Below are 22,184 nucleotides of genomic sequence, written 5' to 3'. Positions count from 1 at the left end.
CCTCAGCCCTGAACTCCATCTCACATGTCCAACGGCTACTCAACAGGTCCACCTGGATGTCTAACTGGTCACCTCAACACCCCACCTGAGCAGCAAATCCTTGATTTCCCTCCCAAACCTGCCCCTCCTCCCCTCATCTCCTCCATCCGGGCTGCCTGTCACCCAGTCACAGGGGCTGTAAGCCCTGGAGGTGCTGTGGTTCAGCAGATAGAGCAGGGAGACTGGGCACTGAATCCTGCTTCTACCTCTTAGTAGCTGTGCTTTCCTAAGAGGGGAAAGAGGAGAGCGGTAAGGATGTGCCCAGACCTTACAGAACATGTTCTTGAACTCTTACATCAGCCACTGACCTTGAGCATCTCTTGCCCGAGGGCTCTCTGGGGCCTTAGGAGACCTGTCATGGTCCTGGATTGGCCCAGACTTTCCTGACAGCACACAGGGCATCAGGAGCTGCCTTTAGGGTGGGTCTTAGAGGCAAAGGACCCTAAAGGGATAGAGGTGGCCAGAGCCCCAGAGGTCCTCCAACATCCCTCCTTCTGCACATGGGGAAACTGAGGCCAGAGTGGAAGCGACCTGTTCAAACACCCTGAGTGGATCAGGAACAGAGCAGAGATTTCTTCTCAGACATCCTGACTCCCAGCCAGCAGGGAGCAGGGAGCGTAATTTTGTCTCATTTCTGGTAAGTTTTTCTTCTGGATGCAAAGCCCTCTCCTCCCCACCCCAAGCAGATGTCTAGGAGGGAGAAGGGGCCCCCACAGAGGGCCTTACCTGCCGGCTGCGGGCCTTGCCGTATCTCATATTGATGACCAAGCGCTCACAGGTCCTGCTCAGGTCACTGTACTCCATCTTCTTACCAACCATCTCATTCCAAGATCTGAGCATCTCCTTTATGGGCCGTGGTTTGTACAGGTGGTCCAAGTGGTTGTTGACCTTATAGGAGCAGTTTCCCACCACTTCCACCAGGAGCTGCCATTTCACCTCCCCTAAGCCAGTGGGGGCGCCAGCCTCAGAGTTCTCCCCTGGAATCAGACACAGGAGTATCAGGAACTGCAGGGGGAGGCCAGGGCGGGAGAGAGAAGACACAAGACGGGGAAGAAGGGCCAGGGATGACACTATTGAGCTTTGCTGTCTGTCCCTTCACCAATGTGATGCAGTGGTTCTCAACTTTCCTAATGCTGCGACCCTTTAATACAGTCCCTCATGTTGTGGTGACCCCCAACCATAAAATTATTTTTGTTGCTACTTCATCACTGTAATGTTGCTACTGTTATGAATTATAATGTAAATATCTGATATGCAGGATGTATTTTCATTGTTTGCCAACCACAGGTTGAGAACCACTGGATTAGAGGATTCATGGGTTTTAATCTTTTACTGAATGAGCTGTGAATACTTTTTCAAGGTAATGAATATTGTGATGGTCAGTGGCTGCTAATGTGCTCCCTTATATGAACAGACATCATCTAGTTGATCAATGCACCATCATTGATCCTTCTTCTTTATGAGACTGTGGGGCCCAGAGACACGGCTGTTTTGATGAAATCTCTCCACACGCCCAGCTCAAGAGCACGGAGCCTAAGAGCTCCTAATGCTGACGTAGCTCGACTTCACTGGGGCCCACGGACCACTTTCTGTGCTGCGTGAGGGGCTGTGAAACCACTGAGATGCCTCCAGGGACACGGATGTGCAGTGAGCACCAGCCCTGCCCAGGGAGGAACCAACACGGGTTCCCAGGGAGGCATTTGGCTTTGAATTGTTGTCACCATGGTAACAAATCTCTGGAAGTCATACTTTCAACCCCCCTTACCTGGGGGAGCCAGGTGGACAGCATAACCATAGCCCACATAGAGGGCCCAGTGTGAGGAGCCGATGCGGGAAATCTCAATCAGGTCTCCAGGCCTGGGCTCTTCACGAAACTGCAAGGAAACAGCCAGGAAGGTGAGACAGATGTCAGGGAGCTGCAGAGGCCCGGGCTGGGAGCTGCAGCTCCGCCTGGGGATTTGCTTACTGATGCTCACCCCATGGGAAGAATGTGTGTGTGTGTGTGGAGGACTCTAGTCCCCTGTGAGGTCCGCGGCCTGCTGTAGCTTCTAGAGGTTGCCTTGTGAGTAACTGGAAGCCTGGAAAAATGACCTTGTGCATTGGGAGAGTGAAGATGTGTACAGAATGTGTATGTACTGTATGTCTGTCTGTGTGTATTGTGCATGGATATTTTGTGTTTCATGTACATACACTCACGCTAGCATGCAGACTTGCATATGCAGGTGTATTGTATGTGTCTGGAGAGTGATAACACAACAGGCTGTATGTAAACCCCCTTCCCTGAGGCTGGGGCCCAGGCCCATCCCCCACAACACTGTCAGGGTGAGTCTGAGCTTCTCTGCTCTCACACACTGACCCTCATGTCTCCATCATGTGTTTGTCCTGGCTGTGCATGGCCCCAACACCCACCACCTCACACTCTGCCCTCCCAGCCCCGGCACACGGACCCTTGAAGATGCTGAGCTGACAGACAGCAGGTGGCTGCACCCTGAGGGCACCGAGCATTGGAGAAGGCCCTCCTGTTGTTGCCCAGCTTCCTGCCCTGGGCACAGGGCTCACAGTCCCCCAGCAGGCTCTGTGGGCACAGTTCCCCCATAACTGCCACCGCCCAAGCCCAGGGGAAGGAAGCAGCACCCACGTGCTCAGCTGGGGAAACTGAGGATCAGAGAGAAAGAGGGAGTTGCCCAGGGACACTCAGCTGGCAGTGGCTACATTGGGTCTTCTCTGCCCCACCATGGTCTTCTTTCATCCCTTCCTGTCTTATCACCTCCTCTCTGCTCCTCAGTGTCCCTGCCCAGGGCACCACAGCTTCCTGATTTGAGAATTTTTCAGTTTATCTTCTGTTTGTGTCTGACCTCAGCTAACCTCCTGCAGCGCTCACCCCAGGCCGCCCAATCTGAGACCAGAGGCGGCTTCCCTTTGCCCTCATTCCCTGCCAACACCCAACAGTGGTCATTTAGCCTGGAAGCTTCTCTGGAATTCACTTCTTTGTTCATCTTTCCTCCATGACATTATTCAGGGCCATCCTGTTCCCAATTATGTGACCCCAGGTTTTTGTGACCAACCCCCAGACTTTGGTCCCACCCACTCCAGGGCCTGTGTGAGCCTCCACAGTGGGGACATTAGGTGGTGACTGGGGTTCATAGGGGAGGGGGCTACCCTCCTGTGCTGCTGGGGCCAGAGCTCTGGGGGTGAAAGTGGGAATGGCTCTGTTGCTCATGCTCTACCTGGGCTCCAGCTCTGCAGAGGGAGGTGGTGGCAGAGCTGAGGGGAGAAGATGGGAAACCATGGCCTCAGGGACCACTGTGCTCCGGGTACTGTTCCCAAGTGCAACCTGGAAACTTCTATCTTCAGCCCCACCTCAGCCCTTAACTCCAGACTCACACGTCCAACTGCTACCTGGGTATCTAACTGATCACCTCAAACACCCCACGTGAGCATCAAATCCCTAATTTCTATCCCAAACTGCTTCTCCCCCTCTTATTCTCCTCCATCTAGGTACCCCTAAGACCCAGTCACTGGGCCTCCAGCCCTGGAGGTGCTGTGGTTCAGAAGGAAGAGCAGGGAGCACTGGGGTTTGAATCCCTACTACCTTGTGTTGGTAAAAGGGCAAGGAGGAAGGGGTTAAAGCTGTGCCCAGATCTTACATTATTGGGTTGGATAGAGTAGGAGGGAGCACCCATTTCTTCACATAGGGAGTGAGGATTAGAGCGGTAGGGGGACTTGCCCAGAACACTCAGCTGGAATTGGCTGCACAATGTCTTCTCTTAAGAACCTTCTTGAACCCTTACAGAGGCCACAGACCTTGAGCATCTCTCCTTAGAGGGCTCCCTGGAGCCTTAGCCGACATGTCATGGTGCAGTATTGGCCCAGACTTTCCCTGACAGCACACAGGGCATCACGAGCTGCCTTTAGGGTGGATCTTAGAGGCGAAGGATCCTAAAGGGATAGAGGTGGCCAGAGCCCCAGAGGTCCTCCAAACATCCCCTCCTTCTGCACATGGGGAAACTGAGGCTCAGAGAGAAAGTGCACTGTCTAAAAACCCTGAGTGGATTAGAAGCAGACCTGAATTTTTCTCTCAACACCTAACTCCCAGTCAGTGGAACCCCAAGAGACCATGTTTGCATCATTCAGGGGAATTTTTCTTCTGGGTAGTCAGACCCATTACCCCCACCCCAAGCAGTCCTCCAGAAGGAAGATGGAGCCCCCAGAGAAGGGCCTTACCTTCCGGCTGCGGGCTTTGCCGTATCTCAGATCCGTGACAAAGTGCTCACAGTTCCTGCTCAGATCACTGTACTCCATCTCCTTACCAACCATCTCCTCCCCAGATCTGAGCATCTCCATTATGGGCCGTGGTTTGTACAGGTGGTCCAAGTGGTTGTTGACCTTATAGGAGCAGTTTCCCACCACTTCCACCAGGAGCTGCCATTTCACCTCCCCTAAGCCGGTGGGGGCGCCAGCCTCAGAGTTCTCCCCTGGAATCAGACACAGGAGTATCAGGAACTGCAGGGGGAGGCCAGGGCGGGAGAGAGAAGACACAAGACGGGGAAGAAGGGCCAGGGATTGACACTATTGAGCTTTGCTGTCTGTCCCTTCACCAATGTGATGCAGTGGTTCTCAACCTTCCTAATGCTGCGACCCTTTAATACAGTTCCTTATGTTGTGGTGACCCCCAACCATAAAATTATTTTTGTTGCTACTTCATCACTGTAATGTTGCTACTGTTATGAATTGTAATGTAAATATCTGATACGCAGGATGTATTTTCATTGTTTGCGACCCACAGGTTGAGAACCACTGGATTAGAGGATTCATGGGTTTTAATCTTTTACTGAATGAGCTGTGAATAGTTTTTCAAGGTAATGAATATTGTGATGGTCAGTGGCTGCGATTGTGCTCCCTTATATGAATGGACATCGTCTAGTTGACCATCCACCGTCACTGATCCTTCTTCTTTATGGGACTGTGGGGCCCAGAGACGCGGCTGTTTTAATGAAATCTCTCCGCACGCCCAGCTCAAGAGCACGGAGCCTAAGAGCTCCTAATGCTGACGTAGCTCGACTTCACTGGGGCCCACGGACCACTTTCTGTGCTGCGTGAGGGGCTGTGAAACCACTGAGATGCCTCCAGGGACACGGATGTGCAGTGAGCACCAGCCCTGCCCAGGGAGGAACCAACACGGGTTCCCAGGGAGGCATTTGGCTTTGAATTGTTGTCATCATGGTAACAAATCTCTGGAAGTCATACTTTCAACCCCCCTTACCTGGGGGAGCCAGGTGGATCACATAACCATCGCCCACATAGAGGGCCCAGTGCGAGGAGCCGATGCGGGGAATCTCAATCAGGTCTCCAGGGTTGGGCTCTTCACGAAACTGCAAGGAAACAGCCAGGAGGGTGAGACAGATGTCAGGGAGCTGCAGAGGCCCGGGCTGGGAGCTGCAGCTCCGCCTGGGGATTTGCTTACTGATGCTCACCCCATGGGAAGAATGTGTGTGTGTGTGTGTGTGTGTGGAGGACTCTAGTCCCCTGTGAGGTCCGCGGCCTGCTGTAGCTTCTAGAGGTTGCCTTGTGAGTAACTGGAAGCCTGGAAAAATGGCCTTGTGCATTGAGAGAGTGAAGATGTGTACAGAATGTGTGTGTACTGTATGTCTGTCTGTGTGTACTGTGCATGGATATTTTGTGTTTCATGTACATACACTCACACTAGCATGCAGACTTGCATATGCAGGTGTATTGTATGTGTCTGGAGAGTGATAACACAACAGGCTGTATGTAAACCCCCTTCCCTGAGGCTGAGGCCAGGCCCATCCCCCGCAACACTGTCCAGGTGAGTCTGAGCTTTTCTGCTCTCACACTCTGACCCTCATGTCTCCATCCTGTGTTTGCCCTGGCTGTGCATGGCCCCAACACCCACCACCTCACACTCTGCCCTCCCAGCCCCGGCACACGGACCCTTGAAGATGCTGAGCTGACAGACAGCAGGTGGCAGCACCCTGAGGGCAACGAGCATTGGAGAAGGCCCTCCTGTTGTTGCCCAGCTTCCTGCCCTGGGCACAGGGCTCACAGTCCCCCAGCAGGCTCTGCGGGCACATTTCCCCCATAACTGCCACCCTCCCAAGCCCAGGGGAAGGAAGCAGCACCCACGTGCTCAGCTGGGGAAACTGAGGATCAGAGAGAAAGAGGGAGTTGCCCAGGGACACTCAGCTGGCAGTGGCTACATTGGGTCTTCTCTGCCCCACCATGGTCTTCTTTCATCCCTTCCTGTCTTATCACCTCCTCTCTGCTCCTCAGTGTCCCTGCCCAGGGCACCACAGCTTCCTGATTTGAGAATTTTTCAGTTTATCTTCTGTTTGTGTCTGACCTCAGCTAACCTCCTGCAGCGCTCACCCCAGGCCGCCCAATCTGAGACCAGAGGCGGCTTCCCTTTGCCCTCATTCCCTGCCAACACCCAACAGTGGTCATTTAGCCTGGAAGCTTCTCTGGAATTCACTTCTTTGTTCATCTTTCCTCCATGACATTATTCAGGGCCATCCTGTTCCCAATTATGTGACCCCAGGTTTTTGTGACCAACCCCCAGACTTTGGTCCCACCCACTCCAGGGCCTGTGTGAGCCTCCACGGTGGGGACATTAGGTGGTGACTGGGGTTCATAGGGGAGGGGGCTACCCTCCTGTGCTGCTGGGGCCAGAGCTCTGGGGGTGAAAGTGGGAATGGCTCTGTTGCTCATGCTCTACCTGGGCTCCAGCTCTGCAGAGGGAGGTGGTGGCAGAGCTGAGGGGAGAAGATGGGAAACCATGGCCTCAGGGACCACTGTGCTCCGGGTACTGTTCCCAAGTGCAACCTGGAAACTTCTATCTTCAGCCCCACCTCAGCCCTTAACTCCAGACTCACACGTCCAACTGCTACCTGGGTATCTAACTGATCACCTCAAACACTCCACGTGAGCATCAAATCCCTAATTTCTATCCCAAACTGCTTCTCCCCCTCTTATTCTCCTCCATCTAGGTACCCCTAAGACCCAGTCACTGGGCCTCCAGCCCTGGAGGTGCTGTGGTTCAGAAGGAAGAGCAGGGAGCACTGGGGTTTGAATCCCTACTACCTTGTGTTGGTAAAAGGGCAAGGAGGAAGGGGTTAAAGCTGTGCCCAGATCTTACATTATTGGGTTGGATAGAGTAGGAGGGAGCACCCATTTCTTCACATAGGGAGTGAGGATTAGAGCGGTAGGGGGACTTGCCCAGAACACTCAGCTGGAATTGGCTGCACAATGTCTTCTCTTAAGAACCTTCTTGAACCCTTACCGAGGCCACAGACCTTGAGCATCTCTCCTTAGAGGGCTCCCTGGAGCCTTAGCCGACATGTCATGGTGCAGTATTGGCCCAGACTTTCCCTGACAGCACACAGGGCATCACGAGCTGCCTTTAGGGTGGATCTTAGAGGTGAAGGATCCTAAAGGGATAGAGGTGGCCAGAGCCCCAGAGGTCCTCCAACATCCCTCCTTCTCCACATGGGGAAACTGCGGCCCAGAGAGAAAGTATGCTGTCCAAAAACCCTGAGTGGATTAGAAGCAGACCTGAATTTTTCTCTCAACACCTAACTCCCAGTCAGTGGAACCCCAAGAGACCATGTTTGCATCATTCAGGGGAATTTTTCTTCTGGGTAGTCAGACCCATTACCCTCACCCCAAGCAGACCTCCAGAAGGGAGAGGGAGCCCCCAGAGAGGGCCTTACCTGCCGGCTCCGGGCCTTGCCATATCTCAGATCGGTGATAAAGCGCTCACAGTTCCTGCTCAGGTCACTGTACTCCATCTTCTTACCAACCATCTTCTTCCCAGAACTGTGCATCTCCTTTATGGGCTGTGGTTTGTACAGGTGGTCCAAGTTGTTGTTGACCTTATAGGAGCAGTTTCCCACCACTTCCACCAGGAGCTGCCTTTTCACCTCCCCTAAGCCGGTGGGGGATCCAGCCTCAGAGTTCTTCCCTGGAATCAGACACAGGAGTATCAGGAACTGCAGGGGAGGCCAGGGCGGGAGAGAGAAGACACAAGACAGGGAAGGGGATTACACTATTGAGCTTTGGTATCTGTCCCTTCACCAATGTGATTGGTGGATTCAGTGATTTTGCTGTTTTCCTTAACGAGCTGTGAAGACTTTTCATGTTAATCAATGTTGTGATGGTCAGTGGCTGCCACTGTGCTCCATTGTATGAATTGACATCATCTAGTTGACCAAGTCCCTAGTATTGGCTGGTCCATAGCTTATCCACCGTAAACAACGGTAGTAAATCGTATTTGTTCATCTTTGCACTTGTGTGTTTCAGAAAGAGATCAAAGTTGTTCTAGTCCCCACTGTGTTTCGGACTCTGCTGTGCAAATTTCATATATTCCCTCACTTATTCTCCTTCTGAATTTCATGGTAAATACTCTCATCTCCGTTCAACAATTGATATTGGACCCTGAGGCTTCATCAGGCTTTTCTGGCCCAGCTCTGGCCACATGGAGAGTCCACACAGCGCTTCCAGCTGGTGGCATCCAAATCCCATTGAGCCTGTAGCCGGGTTTTGCTCTCTAAGAGGAGGGAACTAAGGAGCAGGATACTACTCTTAGGGCAATGGAAACTAAAGAGGAAATGAACAAATGGGACGACATCAAAATAAAAAGCTTCTGCACAGCAAAGGAAACCATCAACAAAACAACAAGAAAGCCCACTTCATGGGAGACATATTTGCCAATGTTATCTCCGATAAGTGTTTAATCTCCAACATTTACAGGGAACTCATACAACTTAACAAAAGGAAGATGAACAACCCAATCAAAAAATGGGCAATGAACCTAAATAGATACTTTTTGAAAAAAGACTAGAGAAAGGCCAAGAGACATATGAAAACATGCTCAAAGCCACATATCATCCAAGAGATGCAAATCAAAACGACAATGCGGTACCATCTCACAGCTGTCAGAATGGCTATCATCAACAAATCTACAAATGACAAGTGCTGGAGGGGATGTGGAGAAAAAGGTACCCTCGTGCACTGCTGGTGGGAATGCAGACTGGTGTAGCCACTGTGGAGAACAGTATGGAGTTTCCTCAAAAAACTAAAAATGGAACTCCCATTCGACCCAGTGATCCCACTTCAGGGAAATATCCCAAGAAACTAGAAACACCAATTAGAAAGGATATATGCACCCTTATGTTCATAGCAGCACAATTTACAATAGCTAAGATTTGGAAACAGCCTAAGTGCCCATCAGTAGATGAGTGGATTAAACAACTGTGATACATGTACACAATGAAATACTATGCTGCTGTAAAAAAGAAGGAATTCTTACCATTTGCAACAGCATGGATGGAGCTGGAGAACATTATGCTAAGTGAAATATGCCACTCAGAGAAAGATAAATATCACATGATCTCACTCATTCATGGAATATAATGAACAACATGAACTGATGAACAAAAACAGTTCCAGAGACAGAGAAGCATCTATCAGACCGTGAAACCTCAGAAGGAAGTTAGGGGAGGGTGGGGGTAAGAGGAGAGATCAACCAAAGGACTTGTATACAAGCATATAGGCCTAACCAATGGACACAGAAAGCAGGGGGTTGAGGGCATGAGTTGGGGGGTGGGGGGTAACGTGGGGACAAGGACATATATGTAATAACTTAATCAATAAAAAAATTAAAAAAAGGGTATGTGAACCAGAAGGCTCCCTTTATGTGCTGAGTCTCCAGGCTGAGGCTGCACTCAGCACCCGTCCTTGAGGAAACACCACCTGCACTCACACAGCAGGACCCGGTCCTCACACTCACACCCTCTGTTCCCAGCCTCCTAAGTGTTGTCTGCATTAGGTGGGTTTCGCTTACTATTGGCCATCCATTCTGACAGTTTTCCACTCTGTCAGTGAAGGTGACAGCGTACAGAACCTGGTCAGTGACCAGCAGATTCTTCTGATCGTGAGACGGGTTCTGTCCAGCGAGAACACAAACGCTTGCTGTCCGAGGTGTGGGTGCCATTGCTCTGCAGGCCCCAGCCCCTGTGCTCCCAGCCCGCGGTCCCATCCCAGCACCTTTCTCTCAGGGACGATACACAGTGTGGGGCCTGCCTGCTCCTCTGACCGGCTGTCATCCTGCTCCTGCTGTCCCTGCGGTCCATCCAGGTTCCAGGTGCTCGTGTGTGTCTGTGTGAGACTCTCTGTGATGTGGGACCTGGGAGAGCTGCTCCGTGGGGGGTGTTCAGGAAACCCTCTCAGGACGCCCTGTTCTGTGACATCCTCTGAGCAACAGGACACAGCGCTGAGAGGCAGTCCCTTCCTGAGACCGGGACCCCCAGAGACGCTGCTGGTTTAGGGAAATCTGTCTGCGGGCACAGCTAACGGGCCGGAGCTGGACAGCGTCCAATGCGGCCCCAGCCTGGCTTCCCTGGGGCCCACGGACCTGTTTCCCTGCTGAGTCAGGACCTGAGGGACCACTGAGATGTCCCCAAGGGACACGGATGTACAGGCAGCACAAACCCTGCCCAGGGAGAATCCAACACGGCTTCCCAGGGTGGCATTTGGCTTTGAATTGTTGTCATCATGTTAACAAATCTCTGGAAGTTATACTTTCAACACCACTTACCTGGGGGAGCCAGGTGGATCACATAACCATCGCCCTCATAGAGGGCCCAGTGCGAGGAGCCGATGCGGGAAATCTCAATCAGGTCTCCAGGGTTGGGCTCTTCACGAAACTGCAAGGAAACAGCCAGGAGAGTGAGACAGATGCCAGGGAGCGGCGGAGGCTGGGCCTGGGAGCTGCAGCTCCGCCTGGGGATTTGCTTACTGATGCTCACCCCATGGGAAGAGTGTGTGTGTGTGTGTGTGGAGGACCCTCTGAGGTCTTGAGCCTGCTGTAGCTTCCAGAGGTGTCCCTGTGAGTAACAGAAGCTTGGAAAAATGACCTTGGAATTGGGAGTATAAAGATTTGTCCAGAATGTGCGTATGTATTTATTGTGCATGAATATGCTATGTGTTGCATGTACTTACACACACTAGGATGCAGACATGTATGTGCAGGTATATCGTGTACGTACCTGGAGGGTGATAACACACCCTGTATGTAACCCCCTTCCCTGAGGCTGGGGCCCAGGCCCATCCCCCACAACATTGTCCAGGTGAGTCTGAGCTTCTCTGCTCTCACACTCTGACCCGCATGTCTCCATCATGTGTTTGCCCTGGCTGTGCCTGGCCCCTAACACCCACCACCTCACACTCTGCCCTCCCAGCCCCAGTACACGGACCCTTGAAGATGCTGAACTGACAGACAGCAGGTGACAGCACCCTGAGGGCACCTGAGCATTGGAGAAGGCCCTCCTGTTGTTGCCCAGCTTCCTGCCCTGGGCACAGGGCTCACAGTCCCCCAGCAGGCTCTGCGGGCACATTTCCCCCATAACTGCCACCTCCCAAGCCCAGGGGAAGGAAGCAGCACCCACGTGCTCAGCTGGGGAAACTGAGGATCAGAGAGGTAGAGGGACTTGCCCAGGGACACTCAGCTGGCAGTGGCTGATTGGGTCTTCTCTGCCCGACCCTTCCTGGTCCCCCTTCTTTCCTCCCTCCCTCCTTCCTTACCACCTCCTCCCTTCTCCTCAGTGTCGCTGCCCAGGGCACCACATGTTCTTGAACAGTGAATTTTTTACCCTTTCTTACTGTTTGTGTCTGACCTCAGCAAACCTCCTGCAGCGCTCACCCCAGGCCGCCCAATCTGAGACCAGGGGCCAGCTTCCCTTTGCCCTCATTCCATGCCAACATCCAACAGTGGTCATTTAGCCTGGAAGCTTCTCTGGAATTCACTTCTTTGTTCATCTTTCCCCCATGACTTTATTCAGGGCCATCCTGTTCTCGATTATGTTGCCCCATGTTTTCCTGACCAATCCCCAGACCTCTCTTCTTACAAATACTTATCCAGTGTGAACTTCCATGGTGGGGCCATTTTGTCCTGACTGGGATTACAGAGGAGGGGCTTCCTGCCTGGGCTCCTGGGGCCAGATCTCTGTGGGTGAAAGTGGGAATGGCTCTGTGGTTCATGCTCTCCCTGGGCTCCAGCTCTGCAGAGGGAGGTGGTGGCAGAGCTGAGGGGAGAGGATGGGAAACCATGGCCTCAGGGATCACTGTGCTCTGTGTGCTGTTCCCAAGTGCAGCCTGGAAACTTCTATCTCCAGCCCCACCTCAGCCCTGAACCGCAGACTCACACATCCAACTGCTACTCAACAGGTCCACCTGGATGTCTCACTGGTCACCTCAACACCCCACCTGAGCATCAGACCCTTAATTTCCCTCCCAATCCTGCCCCTCCTCCCTCATCTCCTCCATCCAGGCTGCCCGTCACCCCATCACAGGGGCTGTGAGCCCTGGAGGTGCTGTGGTTCAGCAGAAAGAGCCGGGAGCACTGGGCATTGAATCCTGCTTTTGCCACTTACAAGCTGTGCTTTGCTAAGAGGGAAAGAGGAGAACGGTAGGATGTGCCCAGACCTCACAGAACATGTCCTTGAGCTCTTACATGGGCCACAGACCTTGAGCATCTCTTGCCCGAGGGCTCTCTGGGGCCTTAGGAGACCTGTCATGGTCCCGGGTTGGCCCAGACTTTCCTGACAGCACACAGGGCATCAGGAGCTGCCTTTAGGGTGGGTCTCAGATACAAAGGATCCTAAAGGGATAGAGGTGGCCAGAGCCCCAGAGGTCATCCAACATCCCCTCCTTCTGCACATGGGGAAACTGAGGACAGAGAAGAAGTGACCTGTTCGAAGACCCTGAGTAGATCAGGAATAGACCTGAGATTTGTTCTTTGATACACTAACTCCCAGCCAGCAGGAAGCAGAGAGCATAATTTTGCATCATTGAGGGTAATTTTTTCTTCCGGGTAGTCAGCTCTGTGGCATGATCGCAAGTAAACCCACAGAAGGAAGAGGGATTCCCCCAACAGAGGGCCTTACCTGCCGGCTGCGGGCCTTGCCATATCTCAGATCCGTGACAAAGTGCTCACAGTTCCTGCTCAGAACACTGTACTCCATCTTTATACCAACCATCTCAATCCCAGATCTGAGCATCTCATTTATGGGCCGTGGTTTGTACAAACGGTCCAAGTGGTTGTTGACCTTATAGAAGCAGTTTCCCACCACTTCCACCAGGAGCTGCCTTTTCACCTCCCCTAAGCCGGTGGGGGCGCCAGCTTCAGAGTTCTCCCCTGGAATCAGACACAAGAGTATCAGGAACTGCAGGGGCGGCCGGGGAGGGAGAGAGAAGACACAAGACAGGGAAGAAGGGCCAAGTGATTACACTATTGAGCCTTGGTGTCTGTCCCTTCACCAATCTGATTTATTTAATGATTTTTCAAGCTATGAATAATTTTTCAAGCTAATGAATATTTTGAAGGCCAGAAGCTGCTATTATGCTCCATTGTATGAATGGACATTACCTGGTTGACCAATCCACCATTATTGATCATTCTCCTTTATGAGACCTGGACACCAAGATACGATGCTGGATTAATCTCTCTGCGCGCCCAGCTGAAGGGCATGGAGCTGGGGAGCTCCAAATGCTGATGAAGCCCATGTTTTCCGGGGCCCTCGTCCCTCTTTCCCTGCTGTGCCTGGACCTGAGGGACCACTCAGATGCCCCCAAGGGACATGGATGTAGGTATAGCACAAGCTGTGCTCAGGCAAAAACCAACATGGGTTCCCAGGGTGGCATTTGGCTTTGAATTATTCTCATCATGTTAACAAATCAATGGAAGTTATACTTTCACCCCCCCCCCCCACTTACCTGGGGGAGCCAGGTGGATCACATCACCATCGCCCACATAGAGCGCCCAGTGTGAGTTGAAAAATCGAAAAATCTGAATCAGGTCTCCAGGCTTGGGCTCTTCACGAAACTGCAAGAAACAGCCAGGAGGTGAGACAGATGTCAGGGAGCTGCAGAGGCCCGGGCTGGGAGCTGCAGCTTTGCCTAGGGATTTGCTTACTGATGCTCACCGCATGGGAAGAGTGTGTGTGTGTGTGTGTGTGTGTGTGTGTGTGTGTGTGTGTAGGAATCTATTCCCCTGTGACGTCTTGAGCCTGCTGTAGCTTCTACAGAGTGCCCTGTGAGTAACTAGAAGCCTGGAAAAATGACCTAATGAATTGGGAGAGAGAAGATTTGTTCAGAATCTGTGTGCAAAGCATGGGTGTATTTGTGTATATTGTGCATGGATATGTTGTATGTTGCATGCACATGTACACAGGAGGATGCAGACACGCATATGCAGGTGGATTGCGTATGTGTCTGGAGGGTGGTAACACAACAGCCTGTATGTAACCCCCTTCCCTGAGGCTGGGGCCCAGGCCCATCCCCCACAACATTGTCCAGGTGAGTCTGAGCTTCTCTGCTCTCACACACTGACCCTCATGTCTCCATCATGTGTTTGCCCTGGCTGTGCATGGCCTAACACCCACCACCTCACACTCTGCCCTCCCAGCCCCGGCACATGGACCCTTGAAGATGCTGAGCTGACAGACAGCAGGTGACAGCACCCTGAGGGCACCGAGCATTGGAGAAGGCCCTCCTGTTGTTGCCCAGCTTCCTGCCCTGGGCACAGGGCTCACAGTCCCCCAGCAGGCTCTGCTGGCACATTTCCCCCATAACTGCCACCCTCCCTAGCCCAGGGGAAGGAAGCAGCACCCACGTGCTCAGCTGGGGAAACTGAGGATCAGAGAGGCAGAGGGACTTGCCCAGGGACACTCAGCTGGCAGTGGCTGCACTGGGTCTTCTCTGCCCCGACCCTTCCTGGTCCCCTTTCTTCCCTGCCTGCCTTACCACCTCCTCCCTGCTCCTCAGTGTCCCTGCCCAGGGCACCACAGCTTCCTGATTTGAGAATTTTTCAGTTTATCTTCCTGTTTGTGTCTGACCTCAGCAAACCTCCTGCAGCGCTCACCCCAGGCCGCCCAATCTGAGACCAGGGGCCAGCTTCCCTGTGCCCTCATTCCATGCCAACATCCAACAGTGGTCATTTAGCCTGGAAGCTTCTCTGGAATTCACTTCTTTGTTCATCTTTCCCCCATGACTTCATTCAGGCCATCCTCTTCCCGATTATGTGACCCCACATTCTCCTGACCCACCCCCAGACTTCTGTCCCACCCACTCCAGGCCTGTGTGAACCTCCATGGTGGGGCCATTTGGTCCTGACAGGGGGGTTAGGGGAGGGGGCTTCCTGCCTGGGCTCCTGGGGCCAGAGTTCTGGAGGTGAAAGTGGGAATGGCTCTGTGGTCTGGGCTCTACCTGGCCTCCAGGTCTGCATCGGGTGGATGGTGGCAGACGGGAGGGGAGACAATGGGGAGGCATGGCCTCAGGAATCACTGTGCTCTGTGTACTGTTCCCAAGTGCAGCCTGGAAACTTCTATCTCCAGCCCCACCTCAGACATGAACAGCAGACTGACTCGTCCAACTGCTACTCAACAACTCTACCTGGATGTCTAACGGGTCACCTCAAACCCCCATCTGAGCAAGAAATCCTTAATTTCTATCTGCCACCTGCTCTGCTTCCTGTCGCTCCTCTATATCTAGGGACCCCGATAACCCAATCACTGGTCCTCCAGCCCTGGAGGTGCTGTGGTTCAGCAGAAAGAGCAGGGACCACTGGGTTTGAATCCTTAGTATATTGTGTTGCTAAAACGGCAAGGAGGAAGGGGTTAAAGCTACGCGGAGAGCTTATATTAATTTGGGTGGATAGGGAAGGAGGCAGCACCCAGTTGTTCATATGGCAACACTGAGGCCCGGGCAGGAAGTGCCCTGTCAAAAGAATCTGAGTGGATTAGTAGAAGACCTATGTTTTTCTCTCAGATATGACTTCCAGCCAGTGGAACCCCAGAGCCCATGTTTGCATCATTCAGGGTAATTTTTCTTCTGGGTAGTGAGGTCTGTCACCCCCACCCCAGGCAGACCTGCAGAAGGTAGAGGGAGCCCCCCACAGAGGGCCTTACCTGCCGGCTGCAGGCCTTGCCATATCTCAGATCCGTGACAAAGTGCTCACAGTTCCTGCTCAGGTCACTGTGCTCCATCTTCTTACCAACCATCTCCTTCCCAGATCTGAGCATCTCCTCTGTGGGCCGTGGTTTGTACAGGTGGTCCAAGTGGTTGTTGATCTCATAGGAGCAGTTTCCCACCACTTCCACCAGGAGCTGCCTTTTCACCACCCCTAAGCCGGTGGGGGCGCCAGCCTCAGAGTTCTCCCCTGGAATCAGACACAGGAGTATCAGGAACTGAAGGGGGAGGCCAGGGCGGGAGAGAGAAGACACAAGGCAGGGAGGAAGGGCCATGGATGACACTATTGAGCTTTGTTTCTGTCCCTTCACCAATGTGATTGGAGGAGTCAGTGATTTTGCTCATTTCCTTAACGAGCTGTGAATACTTTTCATGTTCATCAATGTTGTGATGATCAGTGGCTGCCACTGTGTTCCATTCTATGAATGGACATCATCTAGTCGACCCAGTCCCTAGTATTGGCTGGTCCATAGCTTATCCATTGTAAACAACGGTAGTAAATCGTATTTGTTCATCTTTGCACTGTGTGTTTCAGAAAGAGATCAAAGTTGCTTTAGTTCCCACTGTGTTTCAGATACTCTGCTGTGCAAATTTCATATACACTGAGTGGTCAGATTATTATGACCACCCCATCAGTACAATGAATTGAATTAGTTATGCAAATAATAATAATAATACCTTGAGTATTTGCTTAGGAAGTTTTCAATATTCAATGTTTTTGGAAGTGTCAATGAAGTACTGAGGGGGTGGTCATAATAATCTGGCCACTCAGTGTATTCCCTCACTTATCCTCCTTTTGAACTTCATGGTAAATACTCTCATCTCCATTTGACAACTGATATTGGACCCTGAGGCATCATCAGGCTTTTCTGGCCCAGTTCTGGCCACATGGAGAGTCCACACAGCGCTTCCAGCTGGTGGCGTCCAAATCCCATTGACCTGGAGCCCGGGATTTGCTCTCTAAGAGGAGGGAACTAAAGAGCACGCGAACCAGCAGGATCCCTTTATGTGCTGAGTCTCCAGGCTGAGGCTGCACTCAGCACCTGTCCTTGAGGAAACACCACCTGCACTCACACAGCAGCACCCGGTCCTCACACTCACACTCCCTGTTCCCAGCCTCCTAAGTGTCATCTGCATTAGGTGGGTTTCGCTTACTATTGGCCATCCATTCTGACAGTTTTCCACTCTGTCAGTGTAGGTGACAGCGTACAGAACCTGGTCAGTGACCAGCAGATTCTTCTGATCGTGAGACGGGTTCTGTCCAGCGAGAACGCAAACGCTTGCTGTCCGAGGTGTGGGTGCCATTGCTCTGCAGGCCCCAGCCCCTGTGCTCCCAGCCCGCGGTCCCATCCCAGCACCTTTCTCTCAGGGACGATACACAGTGTGGGGCCTGCCTGCTCCTCTGACCGGCTGTCATCCTGCTCCTGCTGTCCCTGGGGTCCATCCAGGTTCCAGGTCCTCGTGTGTGTCTGTGTGAGACTCTCTGTGATGTGGGACCTGGGAGAGCTGCTCCGTGGAGGGTGTTCAGGAAACCCTCTCAGGACGCCCTGTTCTGTGACATCCTCTGAGCAACAGGACACAGCGCTGAGAGGCAGTCCCTTCCTGAGACCGGGACCCCCAGAGACGCTGCTGGTTTAGGGAAATCTATCTGCGCGCCCAGCTAACGGGCCGGAGATGGAGAGCGTCCAGTGCGGGTGCAGTCCGGCTTCCCTGGGTACCACGGGCCTCTTTCACTGATGGGTCAGGACCTGAGGGACCACTGAGATGCCCCCAAGAGACAAGGCTGTACAGGGAGCGAAGCCCTGCCCAGGGAGAACCCAACTCGGGTTCCAGGGTGGCATTAGGCTTTCAGTTGTTCTCATCATGTAAACAAATCTTTGGAGAGTTTCAACCCCCCTTGCAGCCCCCCTTACCTGGGGGAGCCAGGTGGATCACATCACCATCGCCCACATACAGGGCCCAGTGCGAGGAGCCGATGTGGGAAATCTCAATCAGGTCTCCAGGCTTGGGCTTTGCACGAAACTGCAAGGAAACAGCCAGGAAGGTGAGACAGATGTCAGGGAGCTGCTGCTCCGCCTGGGGATTTCCTTCCTGATGCTCACCCCATGGGAAGCCTGTGTGTGTGTGTGTGTGTGTGTGTGTGTGTGTGTGCGCGCGCGCGGTGCTGGGTGAGGGGGGGCTGGGGAGGGTGGGACTCATGTTCCTTGTGAGGTACTCAACCTGCTGTAGTTCCAGAGGTTTCCCTGTGAGTAACTGGAAACCTGGAAAAATACCTTGTGCTTTGAGAGAGTGAAGAATTATCCAGAAAGTGTGTGATATGCATGTGTGTGTGTGTGTACTGTACATGGATATGTTGTGTGTATGTTTACATGCACACACAATAGGATGCAGACATGCATATGCAGGTGTACTGTGTATGTGTCCGGAGGGTGATAACACAACAGGCTGTATGTAAACCCCCTTCCCTGAGGCTGGGGCCCAGGCCCATCCCCCACAACACTGTCCAGGTGAGTCTGAGCTTCTCTGCTCTCACACTCTGACCCTCATGTCTCCATCCTGTGTTTGCCCTGGCTGTGCATGGGCCCAACAGCCAACACCTCACACTCTGCCCTCCCAGCCCCGGCACACGGACCCTTGAAGATGCTGAGCTGACAGACAGCAGGTGGCAGCACCCTGAGGGCACCGAGCATTGGAGAAGGCCCTCCTGTTGTTGCCCAGCTTCCTGCCCTGGGCACAGGGCTCACAGTCCCCCAGCAGGCTCTGCGGGCACATTTCCCCCATAACTGCCACCCTCCCAAGCCCAGGGGAAGGAAGCAGCACCCACGTGCTCAGCTGGGGAAACTGAGGGTCAGAGAGGCAGAGGGACTTGCCCAGGGACACTCAGCTGGCAGTGGCTGCACTGGGTCTTCTCTCCCCTGACCCTTTCTGGTCCCCTTTCCTCCCTTCCTCCTTCCTTATCACCTCCTCCCTGCTCCTCAGTGTCCCTGCCCAGGGCACCACAGCTTTTTGATTTGAGAATTTTTCAGTTTATCTTCCTGTTTGTGTCTGACCTCAGCTAACCTCCTGCAGCGCTCACCCCAGGCAGCCCAATCTGAGACCAGGGGCCAGCTTCCCTGTGCCCTCATTCCATGCCAACATCCAACAGTGGTCATTTAGCCTGGAAGCTTCTCTGGAATTCACTTCTTTGTTCATCTTTCCCCCATGACTTTATTCAGGGCCATCCTGTTCCCGATTATGTGACCCCACGTCTTTCTGACCAACCCCCAGACTTCTGTCCCACCCACTCCAGGGCCTGTGTGAACCTCCATGGTGGGCCATTTGGTCCTGACTGGGGAGCATAGGGGAGGAGCATCCTGCTTGGGCTCCTGAGGCCAGAGCTCTGGGGGTGAAAGTGGGAATGGTTCTGTGGTCTGGCCTCCAGCTCTGCAGAGGGAGGTGGTGGCAGAGCTGTGGGGAGACGATGGGAAAGCATGGCCTCAGGGATCACTGTGCTCTGTGTACTGTTCCCAAGTGCCTCCTGGAAACTTCTATGTCCAACCCCATCCCAGCCCTGAACTCCAGACTCACACGTCCAACTGCTACTCAACAGGTCCACCTGGATGTCTAACTGGTCACCTCAACACCCCACCTGTGCATCAAATCCTTAATTTCCCTCCCAAACCTGCCCCTCCTCCCCTCATCTCCTCCATCCAGGCTGCCTGTCACCCAGTCACAGGGGCCGTGAGCCCTGGAGGTGCTGTGGTTCAGCAGAAAGAGACAGGAGCACTGGGGATTGAATGCTGCTTCTGCCTCTCACCTAGCTGTGCTTTGCTAAGAGGGGAAAGAGGAGAGCAGTAAGGATGTGCCCAGACCTTACATAACATGTTCTTGAGCTCTTACATGGGCCATAGACCTTGAGCATCTCTTGCCCGAGGGCTCTCTGGGGCCTTAGGAGACCTGTCATGGTCCCGGGTTGGCCCAGACTTTCCCTGACAGCACACAGGGCATCAGGAGCTGCCTTTAGGGTGGGTCTTAGATACAAAGGATCCTAAAGGGATAGAGGTGGCCAGAGCCTCAGAGGTCCTCCAAACATCCCCTGCTTCTGCACATGGGGAAACTGAGGCCTGAGAAGAAGTGACCTGTTCAAAGACCCCGAGTGGATCAGGAATAGTCTGGAGATTTGATCTCAGACATCCTTACTCCCAGCCAGCAGGGATATGGGGGCAGAGAGCACAGTTTTGTATCATTCGAGTTAAATTTTTCTTTGGGATGCACAGCGCTGTCCCCCCAACCCCAGCAGACCTCCAGAAGAGAGAGGGAGCACCCACAGACGACATTACCTTCCGGCTGGGGGCCTTGCCGTATCTCAGATCGGTGACAAAGTGCTCACAGTTCCTGCTCAGAACACTGTGCTCCATCTCCTTACCAATCATCTCCTTCCCAGATCTGAGCATCTCATGTATGGGCCGTGGTTTGTACAGGTGGTCCAAGTGGTTGTTGACCTTATAGGAGCAGTTTTCTAAAACTTCCACCAGGAGCTGCCTTTTCACCTCCCCTAAGCCGGTGGGGGCGCCAGCCTCAGAGTTCCCCCCTGGAATCAGACACAGGAGTATCAGGAACTGCAGGGGGAGGCCAGGGAGGGAGAGAGAAGACACAAGACAGGGAAGAAGGGCCAGGGGATCACACTATTGAGCTTTGGTGTCTGTCCCTTCACCAATGTGATTGGAGCATTCATGGATTTTATCTTTTTACTAAATGAGCTGTGAATACTTTTCAATCTATTGAACATTCTGATGGTCAGTGGCTGCGATTGTGCTCCATGATATGAATGGACATCATCTAGCTGACCATCCACCGTCATTGATCCTTCTCCTTTATGGGACTGTGGACCCCCAGAGACGCTGCTGGTTTAGGGAAATCTGTGTGCCCGCCCAGCTAAAGGGCCAGAGCTGGACAGCGTCCATTGCGGCCCCAGCCCGGTTTCCCTGGGGCCCACGAACCTCTTTCCCTGCTGGGTCAGGACCTGAGGGGCCTCTGAGATGCCCCCAAAGGACATGGGTGTGGGGGGCATGCAAGCACAGCTGAGGGAGAAAGTAACACTGGGTCCAGGGTGGCCTTTGGCTTTAAATTGTTCTCATCATGTCAACAAGTCTCTGGAGAGTTACACTCTCACCCCCTCACCTGGGGGAGCCAGGTGGATCACATGACCGTCGCCCACATAGAGGGCCCAGTGCGAGGGGCCGATGCGGGGAATCTCAATCAGGTCTCCAGGCCTGGGCTCTTCACGAAACTGCAAGGAAACAGCCAGGAGGGTGAGACAGATGTCAGGGAGCTGCAGAGGCCCGGGCTGGGAGCTGCAGCTCCGCCTGGGGATTTGCTTACTGATGCTCACCCCATGGGAAGAATGTGTGTGTGTGTGTGTGTGTGTGGAGGACTCTAGTCCCCTGTGAGGTCCGCGGCCTGCTGTAGCTTCTAGAGGTTGCCCTGTGAGTAACTGGAAGCCTGGAAAAATAACCTTGTGCATTGGGAGAGTGAAGATTTGTACAGAATGTGTATGTACTGTATGTGTGTCTGTGTGTATTGTGCATGGATATTTTGTGTGTTTCATGTACATACACTCACACTAAGATGCAGACATGCATATGCAGGTGTATTGTATGTGTCCGGAGGGTGATAACACAGCAGCCTGTATGTAACCCCCTTCCCTGAAGCTGGGGCCCAGGCCCATCCCCTGCAACACTGTCAGGGTGAGTCTGAGCTTCTCTGCTCTCACACACTGACCCTCATGTCTCCATCATGTGTTTGCCCTGGCTGTGCATGGCCCCAACACCCACCACCTCACACTCTGCCCTCCCGGCCCCGGTACACGGACCCTTGAAGATGCTGAGCTGACAGACAGCAGGTGACAGCACCCTGAGGGCACCTGAGCATTGGAGAAGGCCCTCCTGTTGTTGCCCAGCTTCCTGCCCTGGGCACAGGGCTCACAGTCCCCCAGCAGGCTCTGCTGGCACATTTCCCCCATAACTGCCACCCTCCCAAGCCCAGAAGAAGCAAGCAGCACCCACGTGCTCAGCTGGGGAAACTGAGGATCAGAGAGGCAGAGGGTCTACGGCCATACCACCCTG

At 53.2% G+C, this 22,184-nt stretch overlaps 2 protein-coding genes across 2 annotated transcripts in view; one reads left to right on the top strand and one right to left on the bottom strand.

Moving 5' to 3' along the window:
• LOC132241499 (uncharacterized) overlaps positions 1-22,184 on the bottom strand; it is a 234,586-nt gene that overhangs the window by 15,397 nt on the left and 197,005 nt on the right. Inside the window, exons 12-23 of the mRNA XM_059710324.1 lie at positions 21,241-21,349; positions 20,400-20,650; positions 17,994-18,102; positions 16,020-16,270; positions 13,828-13,936; positions 12,999-13,249; positions 10,652-10,760; positions 7,767-8,017; positions 5,303-5,411; positions 4,264-4,514; positions 1,805-1,913; positions 766-1,016 (exon numbers count right to left, since the gene is read on the bottom strand). Coding sequence (XP_059566307.1) covers positions 766-1,016; positions 1,805-1,913; positions 4,264-4,514; positions 5,303-5,411; positions 7,767-8,017; positions 10,652-10,760; positions 12,999-13,249; positions 13,828-13,936; positions 16,020-16,270; positions 17,994-18,102; positions 20,400-20,650; positions 21,241-21,349 — 2,160 coding nt within the window. The remainder of the gene's footprint in view (positions 1-765; positions 1,017-1,804; positions 1,914-4,263; positions 4,515-5,302; positions 5,412-7,766; positions 8,018-10,651; positions 10,761-12,998; positions 13,250-13,827; positions 13,937-16,019; positions 16,271-17,993; positions 18,103-20,399; positions 20,651-21,240; positions 21,350-22,184) is intronic.
• LOC132241514 (phospholipase A and acyltransferase 2-like) overlaps positions 1-22,184 on the top strand; it is a 192,762-nt gene that overhangs the window by 68,637 nt on the left and 101,941 nt on the right. The window lies entirely within an intron of this gene.

The sequence above is a fragment of the Myotis daubentonii genome, chromosome 9, assembly GCF_963259705.1.
Source record: "Myotis daubentonii chromosome 9, mMyoDau2.1, whole genome shotgun sequence".
NCBI classification, from domain to species: Eukaryota; Metazoa; Chordata; class Mammalia; order Chiroptera; family Vespertilionidae; genus Myotis; species Myotis daubentonii.
The sequence above is the reverse complement of the archived record's forward strand: the minus strand, read 5'-3'. Positions and strand labels throughout refer to the sequence as shown.